The sequence below is a fragment of the Chamaea fasciata genome, unplaced genomic scaffold (assembly GCF_029207755.1).
Source record: "Chamaea fasciata isolate MVZ Bird 193981 ecotype frontalis unplaced genomic scaffold, bChaFas1.0.hap1 SCAF_20, whole genome shotgun sequence".
Lineage (NCBI taxonomy): Eukaryota > Metazoa > Chordata > Aves > Passeriformes > Sylviidae > Chamaea > Chamaea fasciata.
Window position 1 is genome coordinate 7,294,220 of NW_027094105.1, and position 19,751 is coordinate 7,313,970.

At 44.6% G+C, this 19,751-nt stretch overlaps 2 protein-coding genes across 4 annotated transcripts in view; one reads left to right on the plus strand and one right to left on the minus strand.

The window, feature by feature from the left end:
• The window catches only part of AK8 (adenylate kinase 8), a 66,350-nt gene extending 54,952 nt beyond the window's left edge, over window positions 1-11,398 (minus strand). The window contains exons 1-4 of one of the 3 annotated variants that reach the window (XM_066201427.1): window positions 11,307-11,398; window positions 8,961-9,045; window positions 5,066-5,115; window positions 4,257-4,370 (exon numbers count right to left, since the gene is read on the minus strand). In XM_066201427.1, coding sequence (XP_066057524.1) covers window positions 4,257-4,370; window positions 5,066-5,115; window positions 8,961-9,042 — 246 coding nt within the window. In that variant the 5' untranslated portion in view covers window positions 9,043-9,045; window positions 11,307-11,398. Of the gene's footprint in view, window positions 1-4,256; window positions 4,371-5,065; window positions 5,116-5,443; window positions 5,521-8,960; window positions 9,046-10,836; window positions 11,000-11,306 lie in introns of those variants that run through there. The other 2 variants (XM_066201426.1, XM_066201425.1) reach the window with 2 other exon arrangements.
• An 883-nt stretch (window positions 11,399-12,281) lies between these two features.
• On the plus strand, window positions 12,282-15,910 carry SPACA9 (sperm acrosome associated 9). Its single transcript, XM_066201422.1, has 3 exons — window positions 12,282-12,425; window positions 14,840-15,042; window positions 15,577-15,910. The coding sequence occupies exons 1-3, from the start codon at window positions 12,282-12,284 to the stop codon at window positions 15,908-15,910; spliced, it is 681 nt and encodes a 226-aa protein (XP_066057519.1).
• Window positions 15,911-19,751: the final 3,841 nt, after the last annotated feature.

Sequence of the window (19,751 nt, forward strand, 5' to 3'; positions counted from 1 at the left end):
CATATTTTTCCAACCTAATTGCCACTAATTTTAATAATTAGACAATTTTCTTTTAAAAAGACAATTAATTACATTACTAATTAACTAATCCTGGGACTCACGACACCTGGAAAAAACATTCTTTGGAGCAACTCCTTTGAACGTCAATTCATACAATGAAAAAACGTGGCTGATGATGTGGTGGGAAGATTTCATAAAATCATCTTCATTAGATGATGAAACAATTTCCCCAGGAGTGGTGGAAATGGTCCCACAGAAGGCACTTGGAAGGAGGATGGAGAAAGTGCTCCAGAACACACAGAAGAGCCCAGGTGGGCCAGCCAGGCAGGGTTTGCTTTTGTTTCTGTCTTTTGTGCCCAGCTCTCAGTGCCTCTCCTCACATCAGCCGTGCGTGAGACAACGCTCAAGCAGGTAGCAGAGAAGGAGGGGAGGAAATTGCAGCGTTTGCTGAGAGTCAGCAGGTCCCCAGGGTGCTTTGTCAGAGCCTCCTGCAGCCCCTCGCTGCTGGAACCTGTCACCTTCCAAAGGGGCACCACGCTGCTCCCAGGGACAGCCAGGGCCTGCCTGCTCCTTTCATGTGTCATGTCAAAACAGGCTGCAGGCTGCTGGGGGGCTGCTCTGTTCTCCTTGCCAAACCAATTTAAACCAAATTTATCCTCACTTCTCTCCATGCAGTGGTATTCTTGCTCCTGTCTTTGGAGCGGGGTTTGTTGCACAAAAACAATCAAGGACACACAATCAGGAGTTTCAGGGTTTTAGCTCCTTCTGCTCTCTGTGGCTCAATTCCAGTCTCATTTCCTGGGCAGTTTTCCTCCCACTGAGCAGTGGCCTACAAAATCATTTTCAATAGGCTGCTTGCAGAATGCCTAATGATTCCACTAGAAATCAGGATATCTGGTACATATCAGGTAGCCCATTTATGATTTATCTCTCATTAACACATAAATACATGGTGAGCCTGGTAGATGGGATTGTACTTCCCAAAAATCTGCAATAATTGATGAAATGTGTGACAGTGATACACATTTAATAACAGCCAAACCCCACCTTACCCACTGAGCTGTCCCAACACTCAGTGCAGGTAAAGAAAACAAACACTGCTGTGGGATTTTGGTCATGTTCACACCACTTTTCTATCCATGCTGCTTTAATCACTATTTCCACATTTGTTGAAAAATTGGACCCACTCATGATTAATTTTAAATATTCCACGTTATTTCAGGAGCATCATACTTCAATTTCCATGCCTGGTCTTCTCAGATTTATATTTCAACACCCTTTTCATAAAATTCCCACACTTTTTTTGTAGGGGAGCTTTATCAGTAGACATCTTTCTTGGAAGTTTTGGGAATATTTGCTCTGAAAACAGCTGCAGCTAAAAACTTCTGGCTTCTCCAAGTTGGCACCTCGGAGAGAACAGCAATCAAGTTTGAAGAAATTTACTTCAGGTTCCTGAGTAACATAAATGTTCAGATTTAGTTTGCTCAGATAAATACATATGAATAAGTACAGTTTTTTGGATACACAAAACTGGAACAGTTTCTTTTTGCTCCTTCAGAGTGGCTTACCCTGGAATAGATTGGAATGCTCACCATGCATAGTTAAGGATGCCTAGGAATTTTTTTTTTCTCTCTTCTCTTTTATTTCTTTTTAAAAAGCACAGGGATGTGACACAACTCTGGAGCAGTTTTAAGTTATTAGGTATTATGCAAACACCTTAACTGCAATTTAGTGTAGCATAAAGAGCACACCCATCCCACAAAACCACAATTACCACAGTTGTTTCAGCTTCTTATTTCATCCAGTTAACAGGAAAAGTGAAACATGCAATAGCTCATCATTAGACTTCACTATAGGAAAACCTGAAGATGCTTCCTCTTAACATTATAATAACTAGAGATGAGGGAATAATTTGCAATGATTTATCCAAAAATGTAGCCTCTTTTTCTGTTCATGGAATATTTATTGGTAGCTTGTGGTTCTTCAATTTACTGAATATTCAAAAATATTTGACTTCTTTTTGGAGTATTTTTACATGCAAAATGATCACATCTTGCTTTGAACACTCAATATTTAAAATTCACTACCTGAGCTGTGCTCATTAGTAAGTGGCCAGGTGTGTGTGGGTGAATGATTGCTTGTCCAACGTGAAAAATGGAGCTTCAGAGAGTAATCACAGATTTAAATATGCCTTCCATGACTTCCCATGCTAGGAAAACCCAAATGCTTTAATGGGTGAACACTAAAGAGATGAAAGCTTGGCTAAAGATGAGCAGGTAAAATAGGTGAACAAACATTTGCAGAGCTTTTTGCAGCATTTGCCCAGATCCAGTGACAGTGGCCAAGTGACCTCAAACTGCCCAACCTCTGGCTCTGGGGTTAATGCAGCCACAGTAGCCTTAGATGTGAGAAACAAAAATAACTTGTGTTTATGATCTTCACATCAGACTCCCCAAAACCCACAGCCTTAGCTCCTGCTTTTCCCCCTCTCCATTTATTAAATTGTTTTGGCCAGGACTACATTTTTAATGCCCTGGTTCTATGCAAACTCATGTACACAGCTCTTGTTCTGCTCCTGAACAGACATCCCAACCTGGAGGAGCCCAGGAGTTCCCCCTTAATTCTAGGAGTTACATTGGAAGCAACAAACTCACATAAAAGAACAAAATTATTTAGTGAAAACCTCCTCCTAGAGTGTGAAAAATCAAACCCAAAGGCAAAGTGCACAGTGCTGAACCACCAGCAGCCTCTGCTCTGCGGGCCCTCCTCACTACCTGATTAGCCTTGACATTTTTGACTTTCATCTTCCACACCATCCATCTTTTTAAATCAAATAAGCCCAAAAGGACACCCTTGAAAGTGCATCTGTATAGTCTGAAATATGTTAATAATTACAGTAATTAAACCAAAGGGAATTTTTGTTTTAAATTCTCCCCCTCCAAGTATAAATTTATGAACCTATCAAAACAATCTTTAGTAATTAGAACTAAGATTTCAAAGTACATATTCTCAGTAAGAATAATTCTATATCACCCCAGCCAAATGCAAACATTTTTGCCAGCGAGTTCAGGGAGTTCAATGAACTCTTTCCTCTCAGATCTTGAAGTGTGCTACTTGAGGCATTTCCAAACTTTATTCACTGCTCCACTATTTTATTCAATTTTGACAAACAATATTTTAGCCTAATTTTCCAAGGAAAAAACCCTAATCTGTGTATCACACTGTCTGCCATCTCAGTAAATTACAAACCTGTTGGCCAATCCCAGTCCTAAACTGGACTTAGCAGGGGTGTAGAATTCCCACAGATAGGAAATTGCTTCAATTTTTATGAAAATGGGTGATAAGGGACAAAATAGAAACTCAAACTAGTGGACTTGTCAGAGAAAGTCACAAAAAGCCCAGACTTCTTCCATTCTATTTCTCATGGAATGCCTTGACATGGGAGAAAGGAATCAGCCAAAAAGGCAGGAGTCAAATGCTTCTCTGTATTTAAGATAACGTTTTGATGTATTTTTCCAATCTGTCACTAATTTTTATTAATAAGACAATTAATTGCAACACTGATCAACTAATCCTGGAAGTCATGACACCTGGAAAAAATGTTCTTTGGACCAACTCCTTTGAATATCAATTAGGATGCCCACAATGAATGGATTTAAAAATCTCACTGGAGGAACTCAGGTACACAGAATTGGGGGAAATTCAACAATCTGAGTCAGCTGCTCCTGCCTCAGCTTGAGAGCTTCCAGGGCTGTCAGGAACTGACTGGATTGTCATCCTCCTTTTGAGTTAATGCACCAAGTAAGTTATTTGTGTCATGCTACAGAGAAATCAAGCACGCACAACTAAGTAGCACTGTCAGATCAAAAAAAGTTCTTTGTGTACATATTTTCCAGAGCATTTTGTACCAAAGGAGACCTCAGAGATTAACGCTTATTTTATCGAGATTATCAAACGTGCCCAGATAGAAGACACTGTGTTTAATAATAGAATGAATCATTCTTTAAACTGGATTGTGCATTCCTGGATTTTTCCCAGTTCTGCTGCTTGTTTCAAGGTAAGTATTTTCAAGACCTTCATTACTTTGCATTGCCTCCCTCTCCTGCCCCTGTTCTGTGGCCTGACACCAAGGTACAACACAGAGTGAAGAGAATCTTTACTCTCATCTGCTCAACTCAGCAGTGGAAATCATGGGAATGCCACACAATTCCTGTTCTGTGACACGAGAACAGCTGTTATTATATTCTCTTACACACCTGGTTTCTTTCTTTATATGCCTTTGCTTCCTCTGTCTGCATTAATACTTCCTTGAATAACAAAGTCTCCTGAGAGACACGTATGGCATTGAAATGTTTACAAAGCCACATCGCCTGAGGGGAGAAAAAAAAAATACAGGTTGAAATATTTGGAAAGAAAATGAAGCAATTTTTTTTTCAGAAGGCTGCAGAAAGACAGAGCTTTCCTAGTCATACATTGAAGTTTACAGACATTTAAGTATATAAGCAACTTTAAGTAGTTTTTTATAAAGATGTTCAAGAGTATTCAGCTTTGAATAATGGCTTTTTCATCTCCTGTACCTTAACACAGAATTTATAGAAGGAAACATTCTTCCTGCCATGCCCTCACCAGCATCACCTGCCGATTCTGAGGTTCAAACGCAACTTTGACCTTTGCATTTAAGCAGTGCCAGTGGACATGAGACAACTGACCATGCAAATGGAGCACTTCACAGCAAGGGAACACCACAAATGTATAATTATCTTACTTCCCCCAGGCTAATTAGTCCTGCTAAAAGGCTGGGAAAACAAGGCAGGCAGAATTTTGTTGCATTCCAGCAGTTTCACTACTTGAGTGAGTTCTCACAGACCTCACTTGAAAATATCTATTTAACCTGTAGGGTAACAGCCTCAGGTGTATCCCTCAGGAATGACACCCTTTAATTTGTCTCCTACTCATCTATCACTTGGACAAACCTAAAAATTCTTTTCCCAGGATAAAATTCTCTCTCAGTAGAAAGTCAGAAAGTGAGTGAGAAGTGCTACAACACTGAGGCTAAGGTACTCACAACTGTAGTTTTTCCAGAGGCAGGTGGACCAAGGACACAAATTCTTGGAGCTATGGAACAAGGATATGCAAATGTCAAGATGCAGAACAGCAAAAATCCCAACCAGTTTCCCACTCTTGTATTGGATAATATCAGTGAAGCCACCATGAAACAATTATTTCAGTTGCCTCAGTGGAGACTTCGGGATTGGGCTCCACTGGGAAAAAAAGGGGGAACAGAAAATCAGTGCCAGCTGGGTCCTCCTTTAATCTCCATGGTCAATGAGATTAACACTCTAACTTTGCCACTTGGAGAGATATATGAGATATGTATATCTCAATCCATTTAAACACATGGAGAGTTTAGGGGGTGAACCATAAGATACAAACATTTCCTTACCTGAGCTTGACTTTTATTCCTGAAATATTGATTCAGAAGTAACACATTTTGTGAAGAAAAACCATTTCAGTTTTTAGTTTCATCTAAATAGGTTGTGTCAGGGTTCAGAGAAGATTTAGATACTGCAAAATGAAGGACTCCCTCACTATGCTTTTTGACAGCTGCCTTCAATTTTTCTAGTCACCATTTAAAGTAATTTTCCTCATTTCTGTTTCTTGTGTTTCTCTGCTGCACGTCCCTCTCCTTTCCCTGTGGGGGCAAGGTGCAAAAAATGCATCCCAGTTCTGAGGAATTCTTAATCCAATGCACACACACAACACAATAGGCATCACTGCCCTGAGCTTCCTTCGGAATGAATTAGAGGCAAGACAAACAAGAGAAAATGGAGTCACTCTCAGGAAAGTATTTGGAACTTTTTCCATAAATACACCTTGGGCTGCAATCCCTTGAACTTTCATTTTATATTAACAGCTTTGATGTTTTTTCCTCCTATACCACAGGGGGAAGAAAAAAACCAACCCAAATCAGAGTCAGGAGGGACTGGTTAGTATTTACTGGGAGTAACACAGGTCAGAGCAGAGGAGGGATCCACTCACCCAAAAACCTCCTCAGCTCTCGATAACCAAGGGAGATCGTGTCTGACGATAACAGACAGGCAAGGATGTGAAATGTATTTTCATGAGGCCTTCCAGGCACTTAACAGTTATTGGGCAGGTGCAATTTTTAAACATACATGAAACCCAAATTACAGATTCATCTTTACAAAGTTATCTGACTTGGAAGGTTTAAGAACAACTCCCCCCTTATTGGTTCTTGCAAGTGCAACAGAACTAGTACACAATGTAGAAAAATACTTTAAAAGGATACATCAGCTGTTTTTATCACCTAATTTCTTTCAAATGTAATGTGATTAAATCCTAGGGTTTTTTTAAAAAAATCTAACACCTTGAAACTCCAGCCCGGTACTTAGGAATTATTTATAAACAGCGTCATAAAAGAGTGCTTGGGTGCCAACACTAATCAACTTCTTCAAACCACTTCAAAGAAAATCAAAAAACCTTTCCATCCACAGATCCTTTTGAGGTTTAACTAGGAGCATGATTTAAAATTCACAAGAAAGCCCTTAGGTATTGAAGCTTTAATACACAGCTTTCTTGGACAAACGTTTGATAAAAAACGAAACATACCATTATATACACCATCTCATGCTTTAATATTGCCCAGGGCTACTGTAAATGCTCACTTTGTACTAAATCTGGTTTTCTCTCTGCTTAGTGGCTGGCAGCAGATGGGGCAGTGTAATTCACTGATTTACTCATTTGCACACTTGTAGGACTCCTCTAAAGCGTTCTCCCCAAACATATGACACGGGGGCACAACCAGGACACCACTGGGTGTAATGTTTAACCCCTCCAATCAACAAAGAGTCACTATTTAATACTGCAGCTCCAAAGCAGCAGCTAAATGAAGTCAGGAAATTCTGGGAAATGCCTTTTTCTTTGGTGAGAAATCATATTTAATTCTGTATTTAGTCTTGATGAAATGTTACAGGATTTACTTGTCCAAGTAAAGCAAGTTTTAACATTCAACAATGATTTTAGCAACAACAAAACAAATCCTGGAATAACACAAAAGAACAGCTGGACTCACAGAATTCCATTTAAATCCAAAAGGTACAATGATTAATATTAATCAACAAAATTTGCTTAACTTGTAAGAGAAGTCCTTTGTCAAAGAGGAGAAGCACAGGGTACGTACTAAACATTCCTGCAGAACTTTTTTTTTACATTCTTTCAGAGGTTTGAACGTAGAGGAGGAACTCACAGAAATGCCACTCAGGCCCTGAAAGCCTTTTTCATTAGCACAAACCAAGATACTATGTAGAAAACTTGCATCTTTGATTATGAAAGAATTATCAGTCTTTACGTGGCCCTTGAAGGTTTTAAGAAGGAACACATGAAAGAACAATAGGAGAGAGCTTTAAGCACAAACACTTTGCCACACATTTGGACCTCCAAGATTTTCGAGGCAGTTGTAAGCTATAATCACCATTAGACTTGTTTATGTTTTTAAAAGTACTTTAGATCCTATTATCAATTAAAAAGGTTTTCCAACTCCACACCTGGGATAGATACAATGCTTCTCTTCCACACATCTCTGTTTGAAATTTTCTCTAGGGCTAAAACTGTCTAGGCAAGGCAAGATCATGAAAATTCATCACTTTACTGATGGCTCTAACAAGGTTTTTTTTTCTTCTAAATAGTCAGCACCTTCCACCATGATCAAAAAGTAAAATCAACTCTGCTACACATTTCTGTTACATTATTTCCCATATAATTTATCCTTAAAACAACATTTAGGCTTTAATTTTAATTGGAGTTCCTCTCCTTCCTTACCAGGGTTTTCCAGACCAAAAGCAGACAGCATTTTCCCCTTGACAAACAACTGCTGTAGTTCTATCTTTAGCCTCTAAGCACTGAAGTCATGAGATGGAAACCTGCCTAATTCTGTTAAAATAATACTGTGGGGCTTCAGGACAAATGTTACTCCAATGTGAAGAAATTTTATCAGCATTCTATCAAACTGCAGGAAATTCATCCACATATTTTCCATGGGTCTACAAAGCAGATTGATTATTCACGCCGCCTGCACCAGAAAAGGCTGGGCACAATTTGCAGGATTTGATTTTTTCTTTTCTTTAACGTATTTAGCAGCATTTCAATCAACATCCATCTGATCAACACCACTAAGAGCTCACAGCACCTCCAGTGATAATGATTTCATTGATGCTGCAGCCAGCAGAACTTTCGTAATGGTTTACTCTGGTTTTAAAGAAACATCAAAGCTCCATGACACCAGCTCTCCCTGACAGCTCACGCAGAACAAAAATTACAGTTCAGTTGTGCATATCCAAATATAATCTGCCTAAGGGTGAACAGTTTGTAAATCAAATAATTTGATTGAGGGTACATGCTTTTATTGTGCAGAATACAGGCTTCCCATTCAATTTACCAGGTTTTGTTACACAGAGGAGCAGACACACTCACTGTTCCTTCAGCTGAGATGCAACTGAGCTGTGGAACTCATTAACAGCAGCGAGTAACAAACTAATCAAAAAGCAGAGAATCTGCCAGCCCAGGTAGAATAGGAGCCCAAATTTACACCTGACAAAAGGAGTAATTAGCGAGCTTAAAGACAACAGGAAATATCAGATGGGGCACAGAAGGCATTAATAATTGATACACCAGAACTCTTTGTTATTCCCTTAGAGGGTTTCATTGTTATAACTGTTAAAGTGCATTTCTTATTAGATTACCCACTAAAAAAAAGAAATTAAAAGCATCTTGCCTATAACTATTCCAAAATGCTCACCTTTTTTTTTTCTTTTTGTTTCCCCCCCTCCCCAAGACTGAGCCTTGAAAAGTTTGATCCATCACCTGCCAACGGCAGCACAGCTCCCAACAGCTACTCACAAATCAGGAACTGAACTATTTCTGCTGTCTCCATTTTCACTCACCATCATCGTTGTTTTCCTTTAAGTGGTTTATCATGAACTCAATGGGATCATCTGGCTTATGAATTAATAGCTCTTCAAGCATGGTCTGGAAATAAATGGGGCAAAGTCAGAGGAATATTTAACACGGCTCTGCAGTCGTGGATATCTCGTGCTTTTACAGCGATGTTACAATGAGGATCCCAAACAGCTTATAAATGCTTATTTATTTTCTTTCACAGAGAAAATTGAGACATGAGAACCTGTTTTAGATGCTGAAAAACTGAAGATGGTCAGAAAATTGCCAGTTAAAAATCCCCAACCTGTTTGCTTTGGCTTATTTATGGTACATATGGACACCAGAAAGGTTTGGCTCGAGCAGCCTGGAGTTGAAAATGGTTGAGGCAGCACTGACATAGAAACCATACAAGGAGTTTGAAAACCAGAGTTAACTTGAATTTGTGTCTCTGCAGGGCAAGATGAGCCCTCTCTAGCACATTCCCACAAGTTTCTGACTAGCCCAGAGGAGTACAGAACGGGCAAGAGCTGTGGAAAACACAACCCACAGAAGCAGCACATTTCACACCTGTACCAGCCTTGCCTCCTGCATGAAAAGGAGTGGGGGGGAAAGCAAAAAAGCCTTAAAGCCTTGCCTTGAATGTCTATCTTGGAGCTAATTTTCATGTTAAACTCTTGAGGTTATACAGGGCCTTGTTTCAGCTCCTACTCATAGCAGGGGGGATCTTGCACTGGTTTCAGGGAGGGTTTGGGCTTTACAGGCAGAAAAAAGAACAACCCTGAGAAATTCATACATTTCCTAATAAGATATTTCAGCACAGCCACGAGTTCTGTAATTAAAACTAAACATCAAACACAACTAATGCTCTAATTTAGACAAGCTGCAGAAATGTTCGTGCTGGAAGAGACGTTTCTAAAAAGCAGTCATAACACTTTTATATTTGCAAGTAAATTCCATAAAGTCCGTCTAGTCCATAAAATTTTATATCCTCACCAACTGCTTGTCTTTCATTAGAGTGGCCTATTTTCCTTTTCTACTTCATCCACTTCATTAGAATAATTAAAACACTCAGTTTTGTTTATAAACTGGTGATCGTGCAAGTTCTGATGCATCAAGGTCTGGGTAGCACAGAGCATGAATGATGAAATCTGTATTTTTATTGGAAGTTCATTTAAAAATTATTACTTTCCAGCAACATTTATTTAAACTAAGCAATCTAGATTTTCCACTACACTTACCAGCACAACAAACCTAAGAAAATCTGGGTTTATTATAATTCAAAAACGTTCAGGCTGACAGTGATTGACACTGGCACTATTTCTTGCCCAAACCATTAATTTTATCCAATTCTGCTAAACTCAGTTTAATTTCACACGAGTTGTTCTGTTAATCCCTGGGGGAGGTTCACATTTTGGGTCTCCCATTTTTTACATTTTGTTTCTTGCAAATGTTTTAGCAAAACAATTTCAAGCTGTGTTTGTGTCATTGTTTTGTTCCAACACAACCGAAGTACCAAGCACGAAAACATGACCCTGAGTAAATTCCACAAGCATTTCATGTAATATGAGTCCCTGCAGCTATATTCAATGCCTTGTGGCTTGCAAAAACCAGTATTTCATTTTTAAAAAATCATAAATATTATGCGGCAATAGTCAGAATGAACAGAGAAAAAAAATGATAGTGAAAAAAACAGGAAAAGAAATAAACATGCATGTGCATTTCAGTAAGCTCTGAGCAAGTGAAAATGACTTTTTAACAGAGTTAAGAGCAGCAGAGAGGGGAAAGCTCCCCAGCAAGTTCTCCAATGAGAACAGCACCAGGATATTCAGTCCTTCACACAAACCTCACCACGCACAGCACAAGGGCTGTTCCCGAACTTACAGAACAAAACCACCCGTCCCTAAAGCAGGGCAACCAGCCTGGCCATGGACCGAAATCACAACGACGCCACAAGTGAACTTTTCTCCCTTTATTTTTGACACCTCCACGAACAGCCACAAGAGGAACGCGGGGGGAAAGGCTTTTAACCGGGGGATGATCAGGGGGTGGTTTGCTCAGCCACGGCAAAATCCCGCACTCAATTTGCGACTGTATCCCCTTCCTCCCGCCCCGCCTTTCAGCGACTCCTTTCTTCCACGAGCTGCCGCCTTCATCCGCAAATCAAATGACACCTATGAGCCGCAGCAACTGCCAGTTAAAATAATTAATTGAGAGAGTCCACGGCCGCTTCCCGTACGTGGACACCCGCCCATCGGCTTCCTCAGGAGCCCGCACCGCTGCTCCTCCCCGCCTCCCCCGTCCCCGCTCGGCCACCCGGCTCCGCGGAGGAGCTGGCGGGGGTCCCCGTTCACCTGCAGGAGCTGGAAGAGCCCCCGCTCCTCCGCGTAGGCGCCCGCGGGCGGCGGCCACGGCCGGGCCGCGTCCTCCGCGTCCGCCTCCGCCATGGCCGCCCTTGGCAACGAGACGCGTTGCTAAGGAGACGTCATCACTGCGCGACGGGGAACGGCCCCGTTAACGGCAACGGGGAGACGTCATCGAAAGGCGACTGTTGCCAGGGACACGGCGGCGCGGTTGCCGCGGCAACGGCGGGGCCCAGGGTCCGAGGTCAGCGCTGTCCGCCCGCTCATCCCGCTCATCCCGCTCATCCCGGCTAGCCAGGCCGCCCTGCCAGCGCGGCCCCTCCCGGGGAGCTGCCCCTCCACCGCCGCACGTCACTCGGCCGGTAGGAGCCGCGGGGCTCGCCGGGGCGAGAGCCGGGCGGCGAGACCCGCCCGCAGCGCGGGGTCCCGGCGGCACGAACGGCCGGGGGGTGAAGCAGGGAGGGCCGGGGCTGCGGGCGAGGCTGCCCCGAGAGATTCTCATCTTTCCGCAGGGTCCGAACCAGCCCCGGGAGGAGGGGCGGGTTAACCGCGGCTCCGGTTCACGGGAGAGCTCGGAAGCCGCTGGGCGATGGTTTTAGAGCCGTAGGAGAAGCCCCGGCTCCCCGCGGCCCCGCCGCAGCCGCGCGCTTGATGCATTGCCGCGTTATCTTTACAACAGAGCCGCCAGGGTTTATGGCATCTGATTGTCAGCGCTCCCCTCTGGCTTCTCTGCCTCTTTCTGCAGCATCGTTACCAACTCCTTGACTTACTGCTTGGCGCTCGGGGACTGCGGCGCTTCCACACAATATACCTGCGCTTTTTCCTGCTTTTTACTTTGGTTTTTTCTTTTTTAAGTTTTCCACTAACCTACACAATTCCAGCTCAGGCGAGACATAGAATGGCATAATTTCTAAAAAGCAGCTCCTTTTCTCTTCTTCTTGCCCGCAGATCCAGAAATAAGTAAACATGAATGAGGTAGTGGAGACCCTAACACGGATCGAGCAGAACTACAGGCTCTTCCAGCAGCAGCAGTTCTCGTTTATCAGAGCACTGGAACGAACCCGGGAGGAAGCCCACGACATGATGAGACCTGTGTCGTCCATCGTGCAGGTACAAGTGATTCAGCACAAAGAGCTCCCTGCCTGTGAGAGCGGGGACAGCAGCTGGGGCCAGTTCAGGGATGACGAAATGTTTTTACTGAAGGGCAGACGGACAAAACCTCTCCAGGAACGTTTGTGTGTAACTGAAGATGTGGGGAGAGAAGCACCTGTAGAGCCTCTCGTTATCTCAGGAGGAATCTCATGGCTGAGCAGTACTTTCTTGTTTAGTTTAGCACTGCTGAGGCAGAGCCAGAAACACAAAACAACCAACCCAAGCCTCCTTCCCCAGCCACACATGGAATCTGTAATCCTTGACTTGTAGGAACCAGCATGCCTGGCTCTTCCCCCTGGTATTGGTGCTGCTGTATCTTTCTATAGTGCTTATTAAAAATAATGGCTGTGTTACAGAGGGAGGATGATGGATTGAGGGCTGAAAGTCCCAAGTTGGCAAGGGGTTTTCTGGGCTGGTAAGTCAATTGTCTTGGAATTTTTATAACATGGAGTACTTAGAACTGGGACTTAGAGCACCTGGAGACAGAGAGGGGAAGAAAAATCGAAATAAAATTAGAACTGTGGATTTGAGACAGCAGAACTCAGGCACAAAACCCAGATGGATGCCAAAGGCAGAGTGAAAGCCAGGCTGCTGTCAGAGTTAGGACACAAAATGAGCTGGCTGTCTTTTCCAAGGGCTGCCTCTCCCTCATATAAGGGCTTTGCTCCTTGCATTGAAGAGGATTGTGACAGACATTGCACGGGGCCTTTTTTTCCCGTTGAGATGTTGGGTAACATTATGCTGTATTTAGAAGCACTGATATTTCCAGTGGTACTTGCTGGCAGAGGTGGAAGGGCTGCTTGTGATGGGGGTGAAACCTGGTGGGTGGTACCTTAGAATTCCATGGATCCATGGCCTCCTCTGTGACAGCACAGAGGAACTCAGTGGTGGCAAAACTGTACCCCTGAGGGGAAGGGTGGGAAAAGGAAAAGAGCAAATTACTGGGAAGGACAGGGAGCAGTTGGTGCAGCACTGAGCAGAAGCTAAAATCCTACCAAAGAAACTTCACTGGTGACAAAAGCAGGCACCCATTTTAGTTCACTGCCATTCTCCCTATTTTTAATTTGCCAGGGGAGGGCACAAGAATAAAAGCAGCAAACACAGAAATGTGTGTGGTCTCAGCCCTTACAGCTGACTTGGCTACCAGCTCTCTTTACATGGAAATATAGACACTACAGGAAAAAAAAATGATACTGCACTGGAACGTGGCTGAGTTTCCAACCCCCAGCAGTTTTATGTGGCACCATTTTTAGCGAGGAGTGATGAGATTCCTCAGGGAGGAGAGCATAGGAAGGTGGAAAGGTGGGAGTGCACACCACAGGCAATGGCAACAGCTCTTTAAAGATTCCTGCATGGAGTAGGGTATAAAGTCTGGCTTGTGCAGAACTCGACAGCCCTTGCAAGTTGTTCCTGTAGTCCTGGTCCCCATCCAGGTCACTCAGGGGCATTAACTCTCTGTTGTTGATGTGGACAACAAGTCCTGTTACCCCACTGGTGAACATCCAGGCTAAATTGATACTCTCCTTAGGACAATTTCTGCTCCCAGCAGCAATAAAAAATCCTGCCACTCACAAGGACACAGCACTCAGCAAACAGTGTGGAAGAAGGAAGTTGTGGTGGAAATGGACCCTAAGGGGCCATGTTTTATTTTTTCTTACAAACCTGGTGAGAATTTAGCCAAGCACATTCCATGGCTCTTCTGTAAGCACAGATTGTATCCATGTTGGAAGAGCTCCTTCACTCTTGTCTTGAAATCCTACAGAAAGAACCGGAGGTGTTGGAGCCCAGCTCTGGCTGCCAACCAGGCACGCAGGATTTTCTATTTTGAAGAGCCTGTAATTTCTTTGGAGAAGATACTTAGTGCCTTGGCATAACATTTCCTCATGCAATGCCATGACTGAGTAACACAACTACTCAGGGCAGGCAGGGAATAGCATTGGTCTAACAGGTTAGCCAGGGCAATTAGGGTTAAATGGGTTGAGTTTGCAGCCAGTGCCACATAAAATCCCACAGAGGATGCATGATGCAAACACAGCACTCCAAACCATTCCCAGTTTGGTGGCTGCCCTCACTCCTCACCCTGCTCTGCCCAGCAGACACAAGGCCCCAGCCTCACTCAGCCTGCGTCCTGCAGTGCTGCCAGCACAGCTGGGTTTGGCTGGGGCACTCCTCCAGCTCCAAGACTGAGGCAGGCTCAGTGTGCTGAGAGACAGATCCCTTACTCCAGCCTTCCCCAGTCACGAGGAACAACAAACAAACATCCCTCAGTGCTCACAGCTAACAGCCACAAGGGAAAGCGGCTTCTCCTCACTGACCCTGAGCACCTTTGGGGCACTTTGCCATCAGTGACCTCTGTGTTTCCCCCTGCGCAGGTGCAGTGCTACAGGGACCACCACTGCTACAACTCCACCGACAGGCGCATCCTCAACATGTTCATCTCCATCTGCAACGACCTGCGCAACCTGTGCCACAAGATGGAGACGCTGCACCCCGGGGACAGCGTCACCACCGGCCTCCTTGAGAAGTGCAAAGTGCTCCTGAACGACAGCAACGACTTCACTGCCATTCGAGCCACGTAGGTGCCTGCTCAGCTCAGCTCCTGGGACCTGACTGTCGGTGCTGGGGGACTGGCACTGCACATTCCCGCCTGCCTTCTCCACCAGTTCTGTCCCAGCACCTTCCTGGCGTTAGTCAGGCTAAAGGACCTGCCCAGGTTCCTGTTGCAGCTGTTGGGAAAACACTGCCAGTGTCCATTCCCAAGAAGAGTGCTGGTTTGTTTGTGCCTCCTTGTTCTGGTGCATGGCAGGGCAGGTGAGCGCCCTGAGGTCGGTGCAGTGCTCAGGCAGATCACCTGCTCCTTCCTCCTGCTGCTGCTCCTCTGCACAGAGCTGATTTCTGCAGGGCAAGTGTCTGTGTGTCCTCTCCAAGACTTCCAGATCTATGCCAGGGTGCTTTTTGGCAGGACTCTACATCCATTTCTATCCCTCCTTTTCCATTTTTTGGGAAACGGCTGGCTGTGCAATGCTGCTCCTCCATGGGAGGGCTGAGGGTGGCTCTCAGGGCTGCAGTGCTGGCACTCCTCTGCCACTTGTCTCCCTCTGTCCCACAGCTACCCCCACGCTGTTGTGAACTACCTGAGCCTGAGAGAAGCAAGGCATCGCTATGGAGGGGTGGTGAGCCTCCTCCCCATCGTTATAGACAACATGTGGGAGTGGATAAGCTGCAGTAAGAGGCACACGCTCTATGTTGTGAGTCATGGGCATGCCACATCCAAGGAGACACTCACTTCCCAAAATCCACCTGTTAGGCCCTTTGCAGCTCAGACCTCCATTAGTAACAAAAATCTACAATTGCAGGAAAAAGATTTCAAGAAATTCCTGGCTGCAAATCAACGTCCAAAACAAAAGGCTCCCTGGAAGCCACCGGGCAAACACCCCTATTAAAGGATCAAAGCTCCTGCATCATCTGCTCACCACCTTTTACAGCCTGGATGATTAAAAATGCAGTGAAATGAACACTAGAGATCCAGCCTGTGTCCACTTTCTGAAGAGTTGCCCTGGGACAGATGCACTTGCTCTCCCTTGCTGGTATTTCCTCTCTCCTCATCTCCCCACAGAAGTAGCAGTAGCTACAGCTGGTGCCTGGGGCCAGCACTGCAGTGGGAGCAGGGAACAGTCAGGACTCATCAGGTTCTAATCACTCAGACATGAATCTTGGACAAGTGGTTTGAAAAAGGATTTTGCGTTTTCTCAGCCTTCCTTCTGAGGAACATCCCCTCCCTACCACAGCCAGCAGGGTGAAGAGCCTGCCTGTCTGAAGGATTTGATACAGAGCAGCCAAGGCCTGGCATTATGGATTCAGACGTGTCTTCGATATTTAGACGCGTCTCTAAAATTCCCTCACCCCCATGGAAATGGTTTGGTTAGCTGGACATCAGAATCCCTGGAGGTCTCCTTTACCTGCCACTGGCTCCAGTAGCCAGTGTTCTCCAGCTGTGCTCTGCTGCAGCCTCCTGTAGCTCCTCACACCACAGAACATCTCCCCTTACACCTGTTTGACTCCTGTGCCGTCAGAGCTGGAGATTTAAAGGAGAGCAGAGTTCATTTTGACCTTAGTTTGTGTGTACTGACAATAGCCAATCATGGACAAAGCACCCCTGAGCTCCTCAGACCTCTACAGAATAAAAGCCATCTCCAGACCATGTGATTCATGGAGACATGGTGGGAGCATCACGTTCAGATAGTTTCTGTTCAAATTGCAGATTAAACTGCCTGTGCTTTCTCTGCTTCAAGGCAAGGTTAGCATTACCTTAGGGCTGATGTCCCACCTACGGGACAGGCCCATGATGGCCCTGGGGCTCAAAATATGGAGCATGAGGTCAGCACGTGATCAGACCCTACAGCCTTTCCTAAATAAGTGTCCTCCCTGTGTCTGACTGCTCTTTTCTCCTCCCACAGGCAAATTACCTTATTCTGGAAGAAACTCCTGAACAAACAATTTCCCCTTTCATACTGGGCTCAGCTTGCTGTGAGAAAGCTTTTGCCTTAAAATCACCCATTTCTGGCAACAAGCAGCTGAAAACAGAAAGGAGAATTAATACAGAGGAAGGGGCATAGGAAGGAATGACAGCTCAGATGAAATGGGAAGTATTTTCAGGAGCATTTTATTCCTCACATAGCCCCATAGTTGTTCTGTGCTTTTTTTCCTTCCCCCTATCCACTTGCACTGCAATGCACCCACCCAGTCTGGAGCAAAGCCCTATTTTTAGGGAGATTTGATCCAACTGAACTGAACCTTGGTGAACTCAAAATGGTAACAAAGGGTCACAGAGCAACTCCTGGGCACTACTGGGGCCACAGCCAGTGGAATGTCACTGTCACCCTCTCTGGCTTCACTTGAGATTCCTGCTGCAGAGGCAGCTTCAGGCTGAAAAATCCAAGTTTTGGCAACTGCCCCGTTGTGCTCCATGGTGCAGACAAGTGTCCAGTGACAGCTGATGTCTTGGAAAGCTTTTCAGGACAAGCTGCAAGGACTGAACAATGACAAGTGTTGGGGACACAAGAGATGCTATTCCCAGATCTTGTTTCTAACCTTCTTGGCCCTGTCCTATGGTTTAAATTTGAACACACAGGCCTGTGAGGAGACCAAAATTATCCTCCAGCTCACTTTCAGCCTCCAGGGATGAGCACAGCACAAATGGTTTGTCAGAACAGTCCTACCAAAGCCAGTCCACCACTGCTGCTCAAAGCTCCAGTGCAAGTTGTCATTTTGCACTTGACCAAGATGATACACACAAAAAAAGTCCCCAAATTTTAATAGTAAGATTAATACACACTAGAAACAGTTCCCAAATCTTAGTAATAATTTCTAACCTAGCCCTATCCTTTCAGTCAGCGTCATGCAGCCAAAATTTTAAGACCTAAGCAGAAAAATGAGTGCATAAAACTTGCAGTCTGAGGTTTGATAGTGACAAGACCAGAATCTGTTGGAAGACTGCAAAGTTAAGTCTCACAAAAACATCCAGACAAATTACTTAATTTCCATACAAGTTCTCCTCTTCCAGAGTGGATGGACACTTCAAAAGACAAAAAGATACAGCAAGAATTGTTTTCCTCTACTACAAATCAAGCTGTTTGAAGAATTTACATAAACAGGATGTAAATGCCAAACACAAAAGTGCAATAAAGTTTTACTTTAGCCTCGGTGAGCATAAAATTGCAAGATACACACTGAGAAACCAGGCAGGGCACCAGCCTGACTTTCCTACAGATCTGTCAAGTAGTCCCAGAAATAAATGCTGCTTTTTTGTTCAAAGGCTGAACTAGAGATATGGGCTGGTAATAGATGATATCAACAGAATCCTGGCATCTGTATGAATTATCTCTGTGCTCCCCTTGATTCAGCTGAGGGTCAAACCAGGCTTTTGTCAAACTGAGGAACCTGATGTAGTTGAAGGTGTCCCCACTCACTGCAGGAGGCTGAACTGGATGAGCTTTAAAGGTCCTTTCCAACCCAAGCAATTCTGTGACAGAACATTCTGTTTGTTCAATATGTGGTTCCAACCTCTCCCACACTGACAGGACAGGACATAGCTCAGACGCCGAGAAGTGAAGATGAAGTATCAGGAATGGTGATGAGCTCTGGAGAGAACCAGAAGGGACGATTCAAGGGAGAGAGGAACCTCAGCATCCCAGAGATGCCGCGGAAGCTGATGCGGAGCGAAGGGACGGGCTTGGCGGGGCCTCTAGCGGCCGCCTCAGAGCAGTGTCCAAACCTCTCACCAGCGACTTTTGAACAGTTCCAACAACCCTGCTGGCCCCAATCCTGAATCCACAGGGCCTTTTAAACATTGGTTACAGGCATCCAACCCCTGGGATACAGCCCAGGGCAGCTGTGGGGCCGCCCGCTCCCACTCCCATCCCCAGAGCTGTAATTTCAGAAGAGCCATCGGCTGTGCCCTGTCACCACCACCCTGTTCCATCAGCTCCCCACATCATAAACACCCCGAGGCAGGAGAGGTTTTCCTGGGAGCCCTGAATTCCCCTGGTGCTGGTGCAGCACCAGTTTGAGCTTTCAGTCAGCTGAGCATCGAGCACAGCGACCAGAGGCAGCTTCACAGAAACCAGGAATAGCGCCTGGCAGACAGGAAAGATCAGCCAGCCCAAAACTGGAGTGAAAAGACCTCCAGGAAAAAAAGGTTTAGCCAAGTAAAGCACACAGACACCAGAATATGACGACCATAAGTCAACTACTTGCAACAGTCTCGTCTGGAAAGCAAAGCCCAGGGAATGCAAACCAGGCTTCCTTTTTTGCAGAGCTCCTGAGTAGGAACACATGAAGCAACTCAACTCCTGTGATTTCCTGTTCTGTAACCACTTTTAAAATCCACCATTGTGCCAGCAGCTAAGTAGTTCCAACAAATCAGGATCAATCAGCAAAGATATTGTAATTTCCTGAATTTCAAGTATTTCCTTCCCTAATGTCTCCTGTGTGATTATCAGCTATGTTATGAACTACCAAATGTACTACTTGGCATTAGTGAGTAAGGAAGGCACTTAATTTTTCTCTTTTTGTACCCTAGTAATACACTTCCGTGGGTAATTTTTATCTAATGATTTTTTTACACTGGCAAGTGCAGCTTTGCAATGCCAAGGGATGCATTATTATTATTATTTTGAACCCTTTTCTGTGCAAGGACAAGTTAAATTCACTTTGTGGTTTTCATTTTACTACCTCATGCTGTAGAACTAATCCCAGTGCAGGGGTACAAACAACTTTCTGTGT